This window comes from Symphodus melops (genome assembly GCF_947650265.1).
Source record: "Symphodus melops genome assembly, chromosome: 9".
NCBI classification, from domain to species: domain Eukaryota; kingdom Metazoa; phylum Chordata; class Actinopteri; order Labriformes; family Labridae; genus Symphodus; species Symphodus melops.
The window spans coordinates 3974368-3993545 of record NC_136699.1 but is presented as its reverse complement, the minus strand read 5'-3'; the positions used below and the strand labels follow the sequence as shown (position 1 = coordinate 3993545).

General features: G+C 41.2%; 1 protein-coding gene across 1 annotated transcript in view; it reads right to left on the bottom strand.

Moving 5' to 3' along the window:
- The window catches only part of fat4 (FAT atypical cadherin 4), a 102730-nt gene that overhangs the window by 45293 nt on the left and 38259 nt on the right, over positions 1 to 19178 (bottom strand). The window contains exon 2 of the mRNA XM_079352839.1: positions 4690 to 4821. Within this exon, the coding sequence (XP_079208965.1) occupies positions 4690 to 4821 (132 nt within the window). The remainder of the gene's footprint in view (positions 1 to 4689; positions 4822 to 19178) is intronic.

Below are 19178 nucleotides of genomic sequence, written 5' to 3'. Positions count from 1 at the left end.
TTTTAATTACAACAAAGTTGCTTAAAAATCTTTTAATGTTCGGAGGCCGGTGGTCTGCTGCTTGGTTCGAGTGCCCATGTGAGGATGCTGTGGTGCTCAACGCGGGTGGCCTGAGTTCATGCTTTCCTGCATGTCATTCCCCATTCTCTCTTTCTCTCTCTCTCTTTCTCCCTGACCATTGCATAGATATGACCCTCTCACACACACCACCAGGCTGATCTATATCTTCAAGATGATTTGATATCTAATGTTGAGTTAAATTCTTGGCCAGTAAAGCCCATGTTCTACAGTCAAAGATTTGTGTAGAAGATGCCGGATAAATGTGGATGCAATATGTGAGGAAGAGCTCTTGTTAAGACATTGTGATTTAATTATGCAGGCATATCTTCTTCTTCTCCTTGCCATATTAAAACATTACCATAATCACTACTGCAGGTAACTCGTGCTAATGTTTGCAGTATGTAGATGTTGCACGCTGTTAGTGAAAGGGCTTAAGTAAATATTAAAGTCTCTTCTTTTTTTAACAGACTTTGTGCATAAATGTTTATGGCCGAATAGGGCTGCACTTAGCAGAGATTCGCCAAAACTTTCAGACATAGTCAATAACATGAGGCCAAGTTCATGACTGGCTCTTATCTCTTTCCCGTGGCTTGATTTTATGAGGGATAAATCCTCCGTCTCCTTGACCTTGACTCTCATTGCATTACCAGAGCGCTGGTCAGAGATCCAGGCCCAGTAAAAAAAAAAAAAAAAAAATGAAGGAGAACATGGAGGACGTATTGTGAGGCTCTGCTCATCTAAGGACCCTGCTGTCATCAATCAGTGGATCCAAATCTGGCAATCCCATCAGCCACCTGGGCTGTGGTCCGGAACCCAACACCCGCCGTTTGCCAATTAATTTTTTGATAGGGTTCAAAGGCAGAGCAAGGGAGGTGGGAAAGTCGGAACAGGGGGTCCATCGAGGTTACAATCCAACACACACACACACACACACACACGCACACACACACACACACGCACACACACACACACCGATGCAGGTTATAAGAACACACAGACATTTACTCACACAACAGAGCCTTCACTCTTAAAGCAGTACTCCCCATTTCACTCTCTTAACTAACAAGAGTAATTAAGATCTTGCACACACAAACACACTTGTTGCCCTTTTGACCTTCACTCAAGAGTGGGACTACTTTACAGCCCTCCAAAGACACTGCGGGTTGTTGGGAGGGGGGGCTGACCAATTAAACAGTGGCGTTCCAGGCAGCAAAGTGTACCAGACGGGAGCAGAAGGAAACTCATTTAGCAGATGAGCGGTTTTTGGGAGCACGCAGTTCTTATGAGTAGTGAGAAGTGCGAGGCAGACAGCGCCGTCGGGGATAGCGAGCTTCCTGTATGCAACAGCAAAACGCACGCAAGCCAATCACAACACAGACTTCTTCTTCAAAAAAAGCAACGTGTCGTCACTGTGACCTCCAAGAAACAGCGTTTTAATGGTAGAGAAGAAAACTGCTGCTGCCTAAATCTGTTTTGCACACATTCAAAACAGCAAAAAGTGTCCAGATATATAACAACAGTGGGTGTAACGGCTGCTGGAACACATTACTGCTCGTTTTGAACACACTCTGCAGCACTTTTCTTCATTAAAGAAGGTTTTTACCTGTGACATATTTTCCACATCAGGTCAGACGTCTAATAAAATGTTCACAGGCTTTCGAAAAAAAGGCACATCAAGCAGCGTATTTCTTTTAAATGAAGTGAGAGACATTTTCAGAGAGGCTAAAGCCTGCTTTAGACAAAAGAGCAAAATCCTATATTGATTTTTTTTCAGCTCTCATACAACTTCTTCCTTCTTTTTCGGGGGTAGCAAAGAACGGATGCGTAGAACCAGCACTTTTAATTTCCTCACACATGAATCCCACATGTAGCACTGTTAAATTGGATGGGATCATTATGATGTCTGAATTCAGCCTCGTCAGCTGGCCAACAGCTTGCACTCTTGGCTACTCCGCACTGGCTCACACATGTGGCTTTCTCAACGAGGGCTCCAAATACGTTCAGTGCGCTTAGTGTCAGCGCAACTTAAGTTTCCTGCGTAAGGATGTGGGCAAAGACTTGGCTGGCCTCGTATCTGGCTCCAAGTGAGAGCTGGAATGAAGTACAGGCTTCTATTTAGCGAACCTATTCATGGCAGCACCGAAGTTTGGAGTAAACATCTCTTGAATCTTTAATTCCTTAAAAGGCTCGTCTATATTCTCTTTAAGTGTCTCGATGTTTTCTTTTTTTATTTGAATCGCTGGCTCGAAACAAAATGTAGCTTTTGTTGAAAGAGAGTACTTTAAATTGATCATTCTGGAAGACTTGCTTGCATGTATGTGCATTTAAAGACTCATGCTTTATTTTCTCTGAAAGCCTTACATTTGATTTTCGGAAAAGCAGCTCAGACAGACTCACCTCTTAAATTCAAATGTGAGAAAAAAATGCAGAGTGTGATTTCAATACCACACGCAACACCTTCCCAGATCAAAGCTGTGAATACTCTAAAAAAAGAGAAACCATCACACCATGTCCTTAAAATCCCTCTACTGAAAAGGTTGACCTGCCGCCAGGTCTTAGATTTACAGTCCATATAATCTGATAAAAGAAAAATGTCCAGGAGTGAGACTTTGTACGACTTTTCTCACATTCAGAGGAAAGGAAAAAAAAAGGTTGAGGCAACAGCTGCGCAATAAAAGATGTGTGGCTTCATAAGTTATCATTCATTTGGAGTCCAAACTCGGCCTGTCTAATCTTTCTTTTCTCTCCACTTCAACTTTTTCCATGCACTTGCACTGTGTCCTTTGGCTTAGGTGAGTGACCGCAGACCCGGCCGACAGAGCCTGCGTCTTGCTCTCTAAGGGGTTTAATATCCATATCCTGCCTAAGTGACTAAAGATGGAGCCTTTAACTAATTGAGAGCGATGCCTGTGATGTAATGTGAACTACGGGAACAGCAGAGGGACTGACGGAGCAGCAGGCCGGATAATCAATTGCTGGTACTCTCCTTCAGGCTCTGTGACACCTGTGGCCTCAACACGTCTCAGATAACTCAGCACGTGAGAGAGGAAAAGACAATTCTGTGAGTCTGGGGGGGAAAAAAACCCAGAAAGAAGACGGATTGAAACAAACTGGTAGCCAGTGTGTTTATGTTACTGTGTGAGGGTGAAGGGAAGCGTAATCTGTCTTGGTCACTTTGTGTCACTGTGTGTGTAGTACATGCACGATGTGTTGCCAAAGTTCAAGGGTTAAACTGATTTTTCAAAGCTCTGAAGAAGACTATTTACTGATGTCATGTCATGTCTTCTCCTTGTACTAAATAGCTGAGACAAGTCGACAATTTTCACCATTTACTTATGTATTAGCATGCTAATTAGTAGCATACGGGCTGCTTATAAGTCAGTGCTCAGTTTAGTATGGACCTTCGCAGAGACCATCAGGTCAATTCAAATATGATTTTGTTGTCGACTTGTGTGAGTGCCTCAAATGTTGTCATAATGTTGATAGTTCAACACTTTTTAATGTGTTTTAAATGATACAATCTCTCTTATTATAATACTCATAAAGTACTGAAGCTTTAAAGACAGACGACTGTAGACCACCTGAATTTCACAAATGTGACACGTTGCCAACATACTTGTGCAATTTAGACAGTGTGATGGAGTTTGCCTGCAATATTTTGATGAAATAAAATTAATACAATATTGTTTGTAATGTTGGGTGGCTAGGACTTGTCAGCAGTGACACTTTCTGGTATTTTAGGAATTTTTTGAAAGAATTCTCCAATTTATTTAGCAGACGCTTTTATCCAAAGTGATGAACACACGTGCTGTACAGAAGTCATGCACAGCATTGGAAGTTGTTCTAATCAGCATTCATTCATTATGTAACAAAACCATCGTTATCATTAGCGTCATCATTAGCGTCATCAATAAAGACATCAAAGGGGCAGGGCCTTTTGCTTTTTCTTAAAGGGTTGAAACCTGTAAGGCACTACACAGTCACTACACAGTTACCTGAGGACTTTGCTACTTTGCTTTCTTTGCCTCTACCCTTCTAGAGACGTTACATCGGAGGTGACAGATTCAACAAGTCTTTTGTTTAAATTTTATTCACTTGCTTATTTGATGGGTTTCAATACAGTTTAGTGTCTCTTTAAATTAAGTGTCTGCTTATGTTTGAGTAACTGTTTTGATTATGAATCACAATGTTACTTCTGTGGAGAAAAATACTGTAAAATCACTTCTTTGCTCTATTAGAGTTAAGATGAATGTGCGACCACCCTTACTTTTACAATTTATAATAAAAATGAATTCTCCTCCAAGGTTCCACTTTCCATGATCCTAATGTTGTTTCCATGGCCTTTTTTTGCTTTGAATATCTTAGCTCTTATATCATCAATTTTCTGGCAAGAAAATTGTCCAACGCTAAGACTGCTCATGTCAACTTCACTTCTCTTCAATATTGACAGCTGATTTGGCTTCAACACCAATTTCAATCTTGGATTCTACAATGTGGGAAGAAAAATTGTGATCATAATTTATTCCGATCACTCCCAGGATATGGATTCTGAAAGCAGCGCAGTGGAAAACGGGCAGAGAAAAGTACAAAAACACTGTGAGACAGAATAGAAACTTGGGGAGTGATTACCTCGTCTGCGTCCGTGGCTGTTAGCTGCATTATCCTGAAGCCATCAGCGACGTTCTCCTCGATGGTCACATCAAGAATGTCATTAGGGAAAACAGGCGGGTTGTCGTTGACGTCCTGCAGCGTGATCTCCACCTGCAGAGGAAGAATAAACAGCAGAGTTTCCATCAGGGCGCCGCCAAACTCAGTCTGTTACAGCTGTTAACATCGCTGGAAAGAGGGGGGGGGGGGGTCAATTTTCTTGAATTTCAGATGATGAAGAAGCTGCAAAGACAGAGGAAACATACTGTTCACTCCAGAGAGGTTAGAGAGGAAGAGCTGTGAAATTATGAAGTGTAGTGTATAGACTGTAGGGTCACACAGCAAGCACATTGAAATAATGCTTTATCCAAAGACCATTCAACGTGGTAGTGGAATAAATCTGTCATTTTAATCCACATTCATCCACAACTACGGGAAACTTATTAAGACATCCTGAGACTCATTTCTTTACTTCACAGAAATCACTCAAAAAGTGCAGCCAGAACTAGAAAACAGAAGTTAAACCTACATGACTTTGGTTGTGGTCTGGTCTACTCTTTATACTATTCTTATTTCTGGTTTTTGTATAGCTGGACCTTTACCTCCCAACATCCACCTCATCCATCACTGCTGGTTAAAACATATTTCTACTCAATAGACTGATTTTTAATAACCTGTCACACTCAGGGATCACAAGCTCTGTACGTTACGTGTTACACTGGACATTACTGTTACCTGTTCTTTCGTTTTTATTTTCATTGCTCTTGTTTCTTATGATTGTTTTTTTTTTTTCTGTCTGTGCTGTTCGGCACTTTGAATCAACCGTGTGGTGTGTAACGTGCTTTAATAAACTTGTGCTCAATGTGTTACAAAGCTAAGACAGATTCAGTAGCTATAGACCACCTTAGCTGCTACGAAATAATATGGGGGTAAAAAAATTGTAAAACAAAAACTGATATAATTGAACTTTGGAACTTCAGCTTATTTATTTATTGACTATAGCAGTCAATGAAAAATCTTCTTGAGTGTGTGATCCTTTAAGTTTAAATCACAGTTTTAGATAGAATAAACACACAGAAGGGGAACACCTTCGAACGTTACAAATGTGTGTGAATGAAGAGTATTAATGCTGCAGATACAATGTCCACACATTAAAAGAGCTGCATTGTGTGTCCATGATAGCTTCATTAGCCCACTGTTGGAGTGAGACAGAGCAGCTGAAGTGCAGCTTCTGGATTTTCACTTTTATGACTTAGTAACAAATAATCACACATTACAGTAGAGCACAGACCCCCCATGTGGATAAACGTTGTCCCATGCAGCTCAGATAATATACATTTAATACACACACAGCCGTGTTAACAGTGAAACCTATGATTAGATGAATTGTTTGGATAAATTATGCCAATTAAGGTATATCCAAGTTACATATTAAATTGTTTTTTTCTTTTTTACAAAAGGACCCCCAACAGTTCTCCCAACACACTTACCCTTCACAATCTTAGACAGCAGTTATTACTAAACGGCCACAAGTATGTGGAGAGTGCTTTTCATTTTCTTCTACTTCTGTTTTCATAACTTTGGGCAGGTTTCTACGGTAGCTTTCAATTCAGGGAAACCTTAATGCTACAACAATATTCCGAACAATAGTGTGCAGTAGGGAAGGCAGTTTCCTGCTTTAACATGACAATGCCCTCTTGCACAAAGTCAATAAAGAAATGACTTTCACAATTTGCTGTGGAGGAATTTGACTGGCCGACAAAGAGCCCTGACCTCTCTACAACATCGCACACCTTTGGGATTACATGGGCGCAGGCTCCAAGCCATAACCTCACATTAAATCTAAAAAGTACCAGAGTGTGAAGGTTTTCTGAACACTACATTGTTGGTGCTGTTCCCGTAACAATCAAACCAATCTACCACAAACAACCATCCTGATAGAAACAGATGAGCAGTTAGACAAGGTCAGCTGATCAAATGCGAAACCTTGGAGACAGTGAGAGTGAGACACATTTATGGTCTCAGATACATTTCCACTCATATCCCACAACTTAAACTGAGATCCCCCCTGCCTCATTCACTAACCCAAATATGCATTTCAAAGCCAGTAAACATGGCTCACTTCTGAATCATAACAGACATATTTCTGCACATTCTCTGTTTATTGCCTCTATAAATATGGAAAAGCCTTGTTTAAATTCTCCAGTGATAGGATCTCCATTAATGTTGACAGTGATTATGGTAATACGTATGCCAGGCATCACAATGTGCCCCCGTATCTTTTTTTTTTACACCCCTCCACCCGCTACAAACACAGATTAATAGTGAGTTGAAAAAGGAAATGGGAAAAGAACAGTTGTCAAAAGAATACAATGAGTGCAGCTTTTTGAGGGAACAAGAGGTTCCCAGCAGGCCTTTACACAACAGACAATAGGCCTCAAGGTTGTAGGACCACCGAGGTGGGGGGGTATACAGATACAGCGACCTATTCATACCCGAGTATTGACAGGAAAAGCAGACTTCACGTCCCATAAATCTGCTTTGGAACGAACAGTAGCAGGAAACTCTTCGTAGCAGCTGCCACAGATTCCTTTGGAAAAAAGCGGAGTTCATTAAAGACGACCCAGAACAAAAAGCTTGAGGGAGACGTGGCTGAAATGGTGTCACAGTCTGGATGAATAAAATATGCTGCTTGCTGTTTACTACTACGACACTCCACCGCAAGCGGGGCAAGTCTGCGCAAGCCGCAATTACAACAAATCTCATCAATGAAGGCTCATTCTTCTGATCCACTCCTGCCAAGATGAGAATGTTGTCCACTTATTAAAATGACGCTGTGTTGGTGTCAGTGTGTCTGCATGAGTGGAGATAATAACATCAGAACAAGACAATTATGTCCTGGGCACCAGCGATACAGAAGTCGCACAAACAAGCCACAATGGCAGCGGCTCTTGACTCGACTTGCGCCTGAGCCGAGGGACCGGGGCAAAGTCAACAAACAATGAATATTTATCTCCCGCCCTGTGTGTCCCCTTGATGTGTAAATAATGCAAGGCCCACTTCTGAGGAGTGAACTAATTAGGGTAGAAGTGCAGTTTTGAGAAATAATTACGCTTCACGCTTCCAGTTTGCATTACCCCGGCTCCCACGGGACGGGGAAATATCAAAGAGCTTTGGTGAAAAATTCAGTGGAGGAAGAGGAAGCAAGGTCAGTAGGGGGAGGGCGGAGAGGAGCAGGAGGAGAGCTTTTGTTCCCTCTACCTGTCTGCGGTGGACCCAGACACCACAGCGGAGGCAGGTGAAACACATTACTTTACAAGGTAAAAGATTGTGTTTCACGAACTACTGTTTCAAGTTGCAGGTGCTGCTAACTGTCTGCCAGGGTTTTATTATTTATGGGGCAGTATGAATGATTCACGCGTCAAGAGGTTCCTGAGTGCTGTCTATTATGATCCCGTCAGTGATGGAAGGTACTTGTCCAAGAGGTTGAGGCTTGAGCTCATACTCAGAAGTGATAAATTAATCTTTCTCAAACATTCCCAGCGCAGCAATGACAGGTGGGATAATTTAGATGTCTGAGCTTATGTTAAATAATCCAACATCCTTTTTTCACTCAAGAGGTTAAATTCAAAGTCTTTCCATATTACAAAACTATACGTTTTTTTTTGTTTTTTTTCCACCAACCTCTGGTAGTATATAGACATTGTGATCATTGTTTTTTTTTCATTTGCTAGGGTTTTGAGCATTGATTGTTTCAAACGTGGACGTACTCTCAGTGTTGTCCCACATCGGTTTCCCCTAATTATGTTCCTTCTTTATTCCTTTGCTTTTGCAGGCAGCCTCCAGTCGACACTCGAGGACATTAAGTTTACCCATTGACCTTATTGTCACTTGCTTTAAAGGTAATTTAACTGTGTGGTGTGAACTGATTTTTAACTGTGCTGAACTCAGAGCACAAATAAAAGGAAACTTGTCTTCTCAGTAAAAATGTCCTCATAGTTTTACAATATTTCGCAGATCTCACGTTTCTCATGTTTCGATGAAAGCTGTTGGACGAGACTTTTGGAAATGATCACAAGGATCCAAAAATAGATATTTTAAGAAAAGAGGAATTGCTGTTTAGATTTCCAAAAGCACTCATAATGCTGTAATCAGTGCAGATATAATGTGATTAAACTCCACAGTATTCAGGCGCAAGCTCCACTTTTAAAGGTGTCGGCACTGGTAAAAAAATATGATCTATGAGACTTCATTAGTGTTGTGGATGAAATAACCTTTAAATACCATCATTCATCCGATACTCTAAAACTGCACATCCAGACATTTGAAAAAAAAAAAATGCTCCCACAAGTCAAGCAGACAGCAGACTTCAAAGTTCAGACATTTCCTTGAACAGAAAAATAATACACTTAAATTAATCCTCCTTCCCGACCGCCCTGCACTGTCCAACGTGAGAAGAAACAGCTCTTGTTGCAGCTGAAGGTAAAAGCATCACCTGTGTCTCAGAGTTTGCCTTTTCCCCACATCTTAAAAAGTGGAGGTAACACAGGTTTTCATACGTTTCCCACTGAACAACAGTCCTGCCAAGTTCTCAGCAGGCAGACAGGCAGGGGGAAAAGTCATTGCAGCAGCAAGAGATCTATAGTTTGAGTACAATAGGCTGACATATATTTTGTAATTTATCCATTCAGTTTTGTTTAATAACCAGCGAAGTGCCTGATTCCTTAAGGTTTGCGTCACAAAAGAGTAATATGATGATAACTCCATGGATGGATCACCTCTTAAACAAAAGCTTAGAATTCACATTGAGAATAAAATATCCAAAGCAGTTATGGTGCAGAAAAAGGATCTTTGCTGACTGCAACTGATGCAACAGTTGGCCTTTAACGTAAATGTTGAGCTCATCTGATCATAAAAACCGGAGCAGGGTGCGCCTCCTGCAGGAAATAATCATTTCGAAATGATCAAATACATGATTAGACACTGTTGACGAGTCGGGATCAAGGGTGAGGGGGAAGCATTGACTTCCAGCTCTCATTATGCTTGGCCTCTGAGATTGAATGATTCCACTTTGCATCATCCATTTTTCGCTGATGACTACAAACTAGGATCACAAAGCTATTCCAAATATAACACTTCATCATAGCGAAAGAGCCAGAATCATATGCTGTTAAAAGAAATTACTCAGGCTTTGGCGCAGTATAAACAGCTAAGTGGCACAAAGGAATTGTTGCAATGCCATAACGGAAAAGTAAACTCTAAAAGCCTTTAAAACACGTGAATCCCACTGACAAAATAAATAAACAGTCCATGCTAATTCAATTTGAGGTATAATGCACTATTTGTTTACACTAACATAATGGTTATCTTAGGTTACGTTGGTCTGATGCCTATGTCGGACCTTGTGTAATGTGAGGACATCTCTTTGAGTCGGAGTCGAGTTGAAGGCTAGTACAGCTTGGGCTGGTTAGCAGAGTAGTCCAACAGGAGCAGAAAAATGCAACTGCTAACTGTTAAACCTTCAAACAACTGCAACCATGCAGGTCAGTAAGGACTTCCTCACTTAGTGCTTCAACAAAGACTAAGGGGCTTCAAATGAACTCTCTTTAAAGTAGAAACTAAATTTTTCCCGAAAGTTTCAGCTCTATTCAGACGCTGCACTGTATGGAGAAAAGTCATCCAGATGTGGCGGTTACAACCCGTAGGACAAGTTTACTGACTGAGACAACTTCAAAGAACAATACATATGGAGTTAAGAATAAGGACATCTTTTCAGTGTTATCACCAAAACTACTTGAAAACACAACCCAAGACTCAAGAAAATATAATAATGTTTAGGTAGTTTGTGCTCAATTTGGGAGCCACAGTATGTACGAAGGGATGTCAAACTTCAGAGAATGTGAAGAAAGTCCTCCACATTGGAACATTTTAACTCGTCAACAAGTTTTCCGCTAAATTAAGATGGTTGTGATCAGTATGGAGAAATCTCTCAACCAGACAAAGAAGTTACATCAATTACAACTGACTGACGGCAAAAGCAACAACAAAACGACACATTCAGGTCAGCAAGGACGCCTTCCAGTCTTATCCCGAAAATGCTTTATTCGTATTAAACTCCTGGGTCTTCTAACCGAGTCCATCCAGATTGGAAAATCATAAGCTCCTGCACTATCTAGGATCCACTATATTGTATGGAGGAGCCTGTCAACTACTCGACTCTGAAAATGGATTGCAGACCATCTAGAAAAATCCCAGGCCTGTGTCTGCGTTTGCCTTGCTTAATCTGAAAACCTTATGGCACGAAGAACCTCTGTCTGATGAATGCTCTGCTACGTAAGATGAATTGTTAGAGTTAGGCCAGGGTGATAAAATACCACATCGAACATTATTCATTTCCTGCCACTCCGGAGATGTGCAGACATAGACCATCATTATTGCACTGCATCTTCCCTTCCATCTGCACCTCTTCTTGTGGTCATTTTAACTGTGAAGGTAGATCAACATGGACTCTTGGCTCCAGATAAATGGAGGAATTTAGAAACCAGCGAGGTCCTGTAGGTCAAGGACACTCATTGATGTGTCAACTCGTCTCGGTCTTTTAGCAATAGGAGGAAGTAAAACTAAACAATTAAGACAAGGTCAAGCGGATTTCTTCCGTACGGCTTCTTTAACACGTGTACAATTCAAACTGGCTCGATCTGTCAAACAAATGCTTGCAGAGTAATTCATCTTCCAACCGCAGTCATCAAGCTCAGCGGCAAAGTGCAAACGCGCTCCGGAGACAGGAATTTGAGCGAGATGGGAATGTGCTCGGGAAAAAGCAGACAAAGCTGGATGTGAGCCAGACCTCAATGCACAGTGCAAGAGAGTCAGGATGCGATCATATCCCCCCCCCAATATTCTGCAGTCCCATGGAAAGAAAAAAAAAGCAAGAGTGAGTAAGAGAAAGAGACAGACAAAACAAAACACAACAGGAGAGTCTGCAAACCATCAAAAAGCACCGTGGCCTTATGTAACAAGCCAAGGGAGAGAAAGGGGAAAGACAATGTTGGACAAGTGGTTTCAATCAAGAGGGATTGCTGTCCTCTCGGTGGACCACTTCACCAACTGTTAAAAGATTGTTTGTCTGCAGCCGGCCCCTTCAAACCCCCTGAAAACGGATTGCCAAGGAGGCTTCCTCTGGTGGGATTTATAGTCCAACAGCACGAATAACCCCACAGGTCATCTGGACTCGTGTATAGTTTCACAGAGGTTCTGGGCTCTTCTAACGTCTCTACACAAAGGAGAGAGAGTGGAAATGAATCATGATGGATTGTCATTTTTAATGTTCCCATATCCGGCCATGAGCAATGCAAACTGAGGTTTTCCTTCACTGTAAACAGCCATAGCTCTTTTCCTATTATTCATACCTGGGTGAGTTCAATGGAAAGTATAATTAGACCTTGTGCGAGATCAGAGCAGAGCTAATGGAGCAGAGACAAGATTTAGCTCTCCTTGAAGCCGGAGCACAATTCAAAGCCATCATCGAAATTACCATAGCCTATTAAACGCAGCATGTTCTGTATCCCTGGATTATAAGGTTAGAAGAACATCAAAACAAGAATTTTCTCCTTCTGTTGAGATGAAAGGCAAATAACAAAATAATTAGTCTGTTTGTGAAAAAGTATGCTTTGAAGAGGTAAGGAAAGGACTTCACTTTCTTTTTTATCAAGTTGTGTGTCTTTAAAGGACTTCTTAAGGAATGGAAAGAGACCGTAACTAGAATCAGCTGTCTATCAGCATCCATGTTGGTGCCACTGACTCTGCGTGAGTCTACGGCCTTATCACTCGCCTTTCTCCACAATTACTTCCAATTAGGGCATTCATACCACGCAGACCATGCAAAGAAGAGAAACTGCTCAAAACAGAAAGGTTTTCTGATTTTAAGTATGGAAAATGAATGTAGCTGAAACAAACAACAACCTATCCAGACAATAACTTTAACTGCAAAATTATTTGATCAACTGATATTGTCAAAGGTCTTACCATTTGTTTGAGATTGTGTGTGTACTAGCACCTATACATTTCACACCTAAACATGTTCTTTCTTTAAATCACACTTCTTACTTCTGATGTCAGGAGTTTCCATTTGCAGTAGATTCAATAAAAAACGGCCCATTTTTTATGTAAACGTACATTTTCCAAGAACTGTCCTGAGTTAAAATGCTGACAAAACATTTTTTAGGCAAAGGATATGAGGAAAGACAATATTTTCAAGTAAGAAGAAAAGCATGCAAGCAAATGAAAAAAGAAAAAACTCAGAATTTGAAAGGAAAGTTTCAGTTTTTATCCAAGCGCTGAAGTGTACAGTGTAAACTCTGAGATTATAATGAAGTACTGGACCTTTTTCAAACTTGGATTTATGGCTAAATGTTTAATAAATCAATGATTTCACGCATAAAAAAACGGACCACTACGCAGAACAACTTGAACTGTAGGTACAAGGATTTATTTCTGTTAGACGTGACTTCTAATCGGGTGTTTTCAAAAGTAGAATAGCAACGTCTATAAATCAGGTGTCTGTGTTCTCAACCACTGGTAATATCCAAAAAAAGGTATTTCTCTGATATTAATTGGATTTGATTTGTCTGGAGCCTTTTTCACTGTATGAGAAGAGAAAGTGGTTTCAAATGGTAAACAGACTTGACCGTGAAGCGCTTTTCTAATCTTCTGACAACGCACATCACACCTACACATTCACACACTGATGGCAGAGGCTGCTATGTTGTGTGACCATCAGAAGTTACTAATCCCATTCATACGCCTTTGACATGTAGCGGGAGCAGTCCAGGGTTAAGTGTCTTGCCTAAAGACACACCGGACATGTTGCTGCAGGAGCTGGGGGTCAAACCCTCGACCTTCCTGTTGAAAGACGACCAACTCTACCAACTGAGCCACAGCCACCACACAAATGGCCGAGTATGTAATGTTAAGCTTTACATCATTGGGGTTTTAACAGGTAAAGACGGAATCTGAGTGATATGCAGCATGTTTCAGACACCTTTCTTTAAAGCTATGTTGGTTTCCGAGACTTCAGGAAGATCTGCAAGGGGCTTTAAAGACGATTATGGTATCCATTTCATGTTGCTGTCTACGACTGATAAATGGGTGAGATTTACATAATCCAAACCAACAAATCCATGCTTCAAAGAATGATGTCTGTCTGGATTTGACCCAAATAGCAAATCATTCTTGTCTGTGGTGACAACCCCCATGCAGAAGGCTAATTCCTTAACCACGAAATCTAGGTTAAATAATTAGCCTACTGTAATGATGTTTAGAACAGATTTAATTATCACTCCATTAGATCTGGTTTCTCCCCACTCCACATTGTTTTGGAGTTGAGATAGCATCAAGGGAAATGTTGTTCCCAGTCTTTCCCGAATGCTTAGTTGATATCAGGGTTTTGAGATCCATTTGCTTTAAGTTCTAGAAAGGAAAGAAACTAAAAATCTTGGCTTTTGAGAGTTGTGTATTAGCACAAAAGACCGCACTGCAGGTCACAAAAGGATGCCAGATTCCATCTATGTCATAAAAATCAGTTTTGCCTTTAACTCTTGAACTGAAGTTGAACCGAATACATCACTGGTTGGCAGAGTTCCTGGGGAACAAAACAGCAGAGTTGAAAATTGAAAAAAGATGATACCTAACTGATGTTTACGACATTTAAACAAGCACGAGTAAAGGAGTGGAGGACTGCAAGTCAGGAATGTGAGCATGTATCGTTGTGTGCGCTTGTTTGTGTTTATATGATGGGTGGTATAGAAACCAGCTTTAATCCAAAACAGGACTGGGATTGTTGTGAGAAAAGCTCCACGCACCCCCTGCAGCCCCTGTTTATGTGAAAGACCCCTACAAACATTCATGGAGGGAGGTGAAACAGGATGGGGGTGGGTAGGGCGTGTGTATGTGTGTGTTTGAGTGTGAGAAAGGGGGGTAACCTGGTAGTCAAAGTTGTGGTTGACCTGTGATCCCGACTGCCATCTTCAGCTTCTGCTGATCAGACAAGATAGTGACCTTAAAGTGGACTAAAGTTGAGACTGAAAATCACAAAAAGTAGTTACATGAATCCTGATTTTGTTTACCTTGCCATGGCTACTTAGCTAAATGATGCCAAAGGTACAGTATGACTGATAAAAAAAAATGTGATTTGTAATGTTGCACTGTGTTAGCGTTAGCTGAAAAGCTAGCACAAACAATTTCCTATGGCAGCAGTCAGTCAGTGTTCCACCGACTTCTTCTGCTCCTACAGTGGCCAGTGGTTTTTTTTTTTTTTTTTTTTTTTTTGCGTACCATACATCTGCCTCGGTCATTTGCGTCTCAGCAGGAACCAGCTTGGCAAGAAAACCTGATCTAAAGAAATCCTGTAGGGCAAAGAACAAAAATGACGGAGAAATGTTGATGAATTTAACATGAGGTGGTGTAAAAAAAAAAAAAAAAAAAGTCTTCTGCCAAATAACTTGACAATGAGGGACACTTTCCCCCTGCTGAGGCCATTCATGGAAACAGACTGAAGGGCCTTGTGTTAGCTCTGCCTCTCTTTTCTTTTTCCCTCACACAGATACAAATGGAGGAAAATGCAAACCGTGCACCAATCACACGGTCGGCTATGACATGCTCATTCATACATGTGTGATGGTTAAAAACACCCCTCCCCTAGCTCACGTAACTCCACCAACATACCACAAGGAGGTCTTACAAGTCCTCATGTTTCACCCTCTCTTATTATCATGAAGATGCGTCCTCTACAAGTACCATCCATCTTAATTAACAAGCCATTTGTATGCTCTTCAGCCTCCAAGACAAAATAGCATGGGAAGAAATCCTGTGGCCAAAGACGAATTCTGGAACTCTAAGACATCATTAGTGGATTAAAAAAAAACATCAATGGCTTTCGCATGTTGCCTGCACTTTTCATTATCTCCCACTGTTCTTGGCAATTCCCAGCCTCATCCTTTGCATTATATGGACTCGATCCAGAACCTTCTCCATGGAGTGAGAGTCTCCATTCCCATTCCTTTAGAGTTCCACATAATTTGAGGCACTCTCTTCTTGATTTATGGCCCCGGCTGTAACATCAATGCCTCACTGTCTGCAAACCAAAAAGCGACTGACGTATAGCGTGTTGTTCTGCGGCTACCGAAATGAGCGAATGTAATTTCTGCCTCCAGACGTTAAGTACGAACAAACACATGTCAGCCTCAATATGATCTGTTTTCTCTCACCAGTCCCAAGGCTAAACAGCTTGCAATAAGAAGAGCTGTTGAGAGATCACTATTTTAAAGTGGCTCTGTTTTGGCAGATTTTTGGCTTGTGAAACGGTCACTTCACTGGGTGGTGTGTGGGGGTCGTCCCACAGGGCCTGTGTCTGCAAAACAAAGGGGAAATGTTTCAAAAACAGCCTTATGGGTAAATCTTCCACAGCCAATCGCTCTTTCTTTTTTTCCTTTTTGTCTGGCGGCACGCTTGAACGCAGCTGAATAGCCAAGAGACAATTCGTCTCAATTCCCTGTTCAGGAAACCGAAAGAGACTATTAATTGTCAACTCATAAAAGGCTCTATAGACGCCCCACGAGGTAGGAAGCAGCTCATATTCTAAGACTTTTTTTCTCACTCTCCTCCTTTTTTTTTTGTTGGTTCCACTATCATCCATAACACCTTTAGGTTTCCTCCAGGGTTTAAGGGGTCAGCGTGCGAGGTCAGAAGGTGAAAATTAATTCCTCAGAGCAGTTGCATTGTGGGAGCCCCATGGTTACTCTGGGGTCAAATCCTGCAGTTTAGCACAAGGGTGTCATTTGTTAGTTGACCTTTCCTGCAGCTCTGACATGTATTTTGTGGATCAGGGGAAGAAAAGGAGCAATGGGGATGACTACCACTTCTTGCTTCAATAAATCTACCAGAATTTTACCAATAACATGAGAAAGACTATCCAGACCAGAAGACTTGTGGGTATTTGGGAGTTTTACAAAAAGAAATACTCAGACAACAAAAGAGCAAGGTTGTCCTTCTCCTCTGACGTGAAACCAACAATCGTCAAACAAAGGCACATCTTAAAACATTCAGCACTGAAGTCCGACAAATGTTGGTGTTTATTCGAGAGGAATTGTTTAGTCTAGCAGCAACAGCAAAAAAAAAAAAAAAAAAATCAATATTTATTGCCAACGCGTGGTTGTAAAACACAGGATGTATTCTAAAGTCTTTCTACCCCGAGGCCAACCAACAAACAGAGCCAAAACAAAAGACATATTAATTCAACATTTCTACCACTTTTTAAACAATATGTTTCAAAGTGAAATGTCAATTGTGTTTGAAACATGTTTATACTGAAAAGCTCTGAACAACAGACATGTCTTATCAGACAACAATCAAAGGCAGCAATGTCTTGTCCTCAGCTTGTACTGTGTTATAAAACCAAATCTGCTTTTAGTTTGCTGTTAGTGTTTGGGGCAGTTTTAACAGGATGTCATCGATGAATCTTTGGAACAAAAACAATATTCACCCAAGAGCAGTCAGTTCCCCTTTCATGCTTTGTGTTTCTTCAGAAAAAAAAAAGAAACTTTTGACCACAATCCATGTCACGTATCACAATCACACGGCTGTTCTTCAAAACGACGTCAAAAAATCAAAACATTGCTTTGACAGTTGCAAGTCAACCCGCACACGAGGTGTGGGGGGGTGCGGGACAGTTTTGAATGTCTGAGCTGGAGGACGTCTGGCTGCTGTCAGTCAGTGCAGCGAAGAGGATTTAAGAAGGGCTGCACTGGGGTAAAAGGGCTTACAGTGTCACATATGATCTAGTCAATGACAGGAGCAGTCACCACTTCTACCTCCACCAGACTGACACCCCCCCCCCCCCCTGTACACCACGCTGCGGTATGCATGGACGAAACCAACCACTTGGCTCAGTGGGACAGAGAGAGAAGGGGTGGGGGTGGGAGTGTGGAAAAGGGGAATGAGGGCAGCAATTGAGAGACCAAAAGAAAGACAAGTGAGGCCCTAAAGTCAATTGGACCTTGTCTCTCCTCTCTGATCCCTTTCTTTTTGTTACTCACCTCCTCTTATCCTCAACATCTTCTTATTGTGACACCCCCCCCCCCCCCCCCCCCCCCCCACACACACACACACACCAACATTTTTCTGAGACCCTTTCTCATCTGTCCTGCAGGTTTTGTTTAGCACTGTCCAAAAGTATTAGACTGATATGTTCAGTTTATACTTGCTTTTTACTCCTACTGTAAACTGTAGAAATTAGTATGTAAGCTTAACCGAGTGGAAAATAAGATCAACCAAACTCAATCTGCTTCTGCTAAAGTAACTTTTAAATCCCAAAGAATTCCAAGCTAAAGGAGAGAAAAATAGTGATGACAGGTAGCTCTTAATCCAAAGCAGATCAAATATTTTGTGGGTGTTTTTATGGAGAAAAACAAAAGACAGAAGGCCTCAGTCAGAAAAAAAATCCAGTGACTCCAAATGTGAAAACGCAAAAAATGGGGAAGCACTTGCAACGACACCTTTATAGGTACTTGGTAATTTTGAAACTCAATAGGGCAGTGATTTTTTTTCCTGTTAAACTATCAACTATGGCTCTGAAAAGTGGCAAAATTGCAAAACACAAGGCCTTAAACCGTCATCTTATAAATTGCTTTTCAATCATGTGACACATGATATCATGTGATATCATGCGAAATAATCCACAACAAAGCTTCTTCAATCCATTCACTGCCTTTACAAAACAGGGTGTCTGTCTCTCTGCAGGTGTGTATTCTTTTTTTTCTGCTTACTGCTTCTTTTGTAGGCTATTCGATTTTCATCAAACACGTAGCTCTGATTTCCGATAAATCCATCCCCCATTTTGATCTACCTGTTTGAACTTTAGCTGGAGTTAATACAAATAATGAGATTTTCTTAAACTAAATAAACGCTACCGTGTGCTTCCATCTGTCCAATTTAGCACAGCAGACTGTCACACAGCGAGAGGTTTATTTTCCATTACGGTGGCATAACTTCCATCTGACGTGAAGCACGGTTTGTCAGCGGACCATTGAATTCTCATCTTTCAACCTCGGGAAGGGATTTGCTGAGCAGACAGTCAAGTCGTCTGCTTGGCGTTTTATTAAGTTACACAGATACACACCTGTGAGCAGATCAGTGCAAGCATAGCCTTCTACTGTTAGCAATAAGAAGCTTTGGGTGAGGAGTTTGGCCTTCAATAAGAAGGAAAGTATTTTTTATTTTTTATGTTATGCATAAAGTTGGATTGAGTTGATGTGAGACCACTGCACAAAATATTTACAAAAAAAAAAAAGGGAGTTGACCTGCTATTGGCAAACAACCATAGACTGTAAAATGATGATCACGAAGCATTTATATAAAACCAAAACCATCAGTCTCTGCTGCTTCACCCACAACTTCAGCGTCATTATTTTTGGATC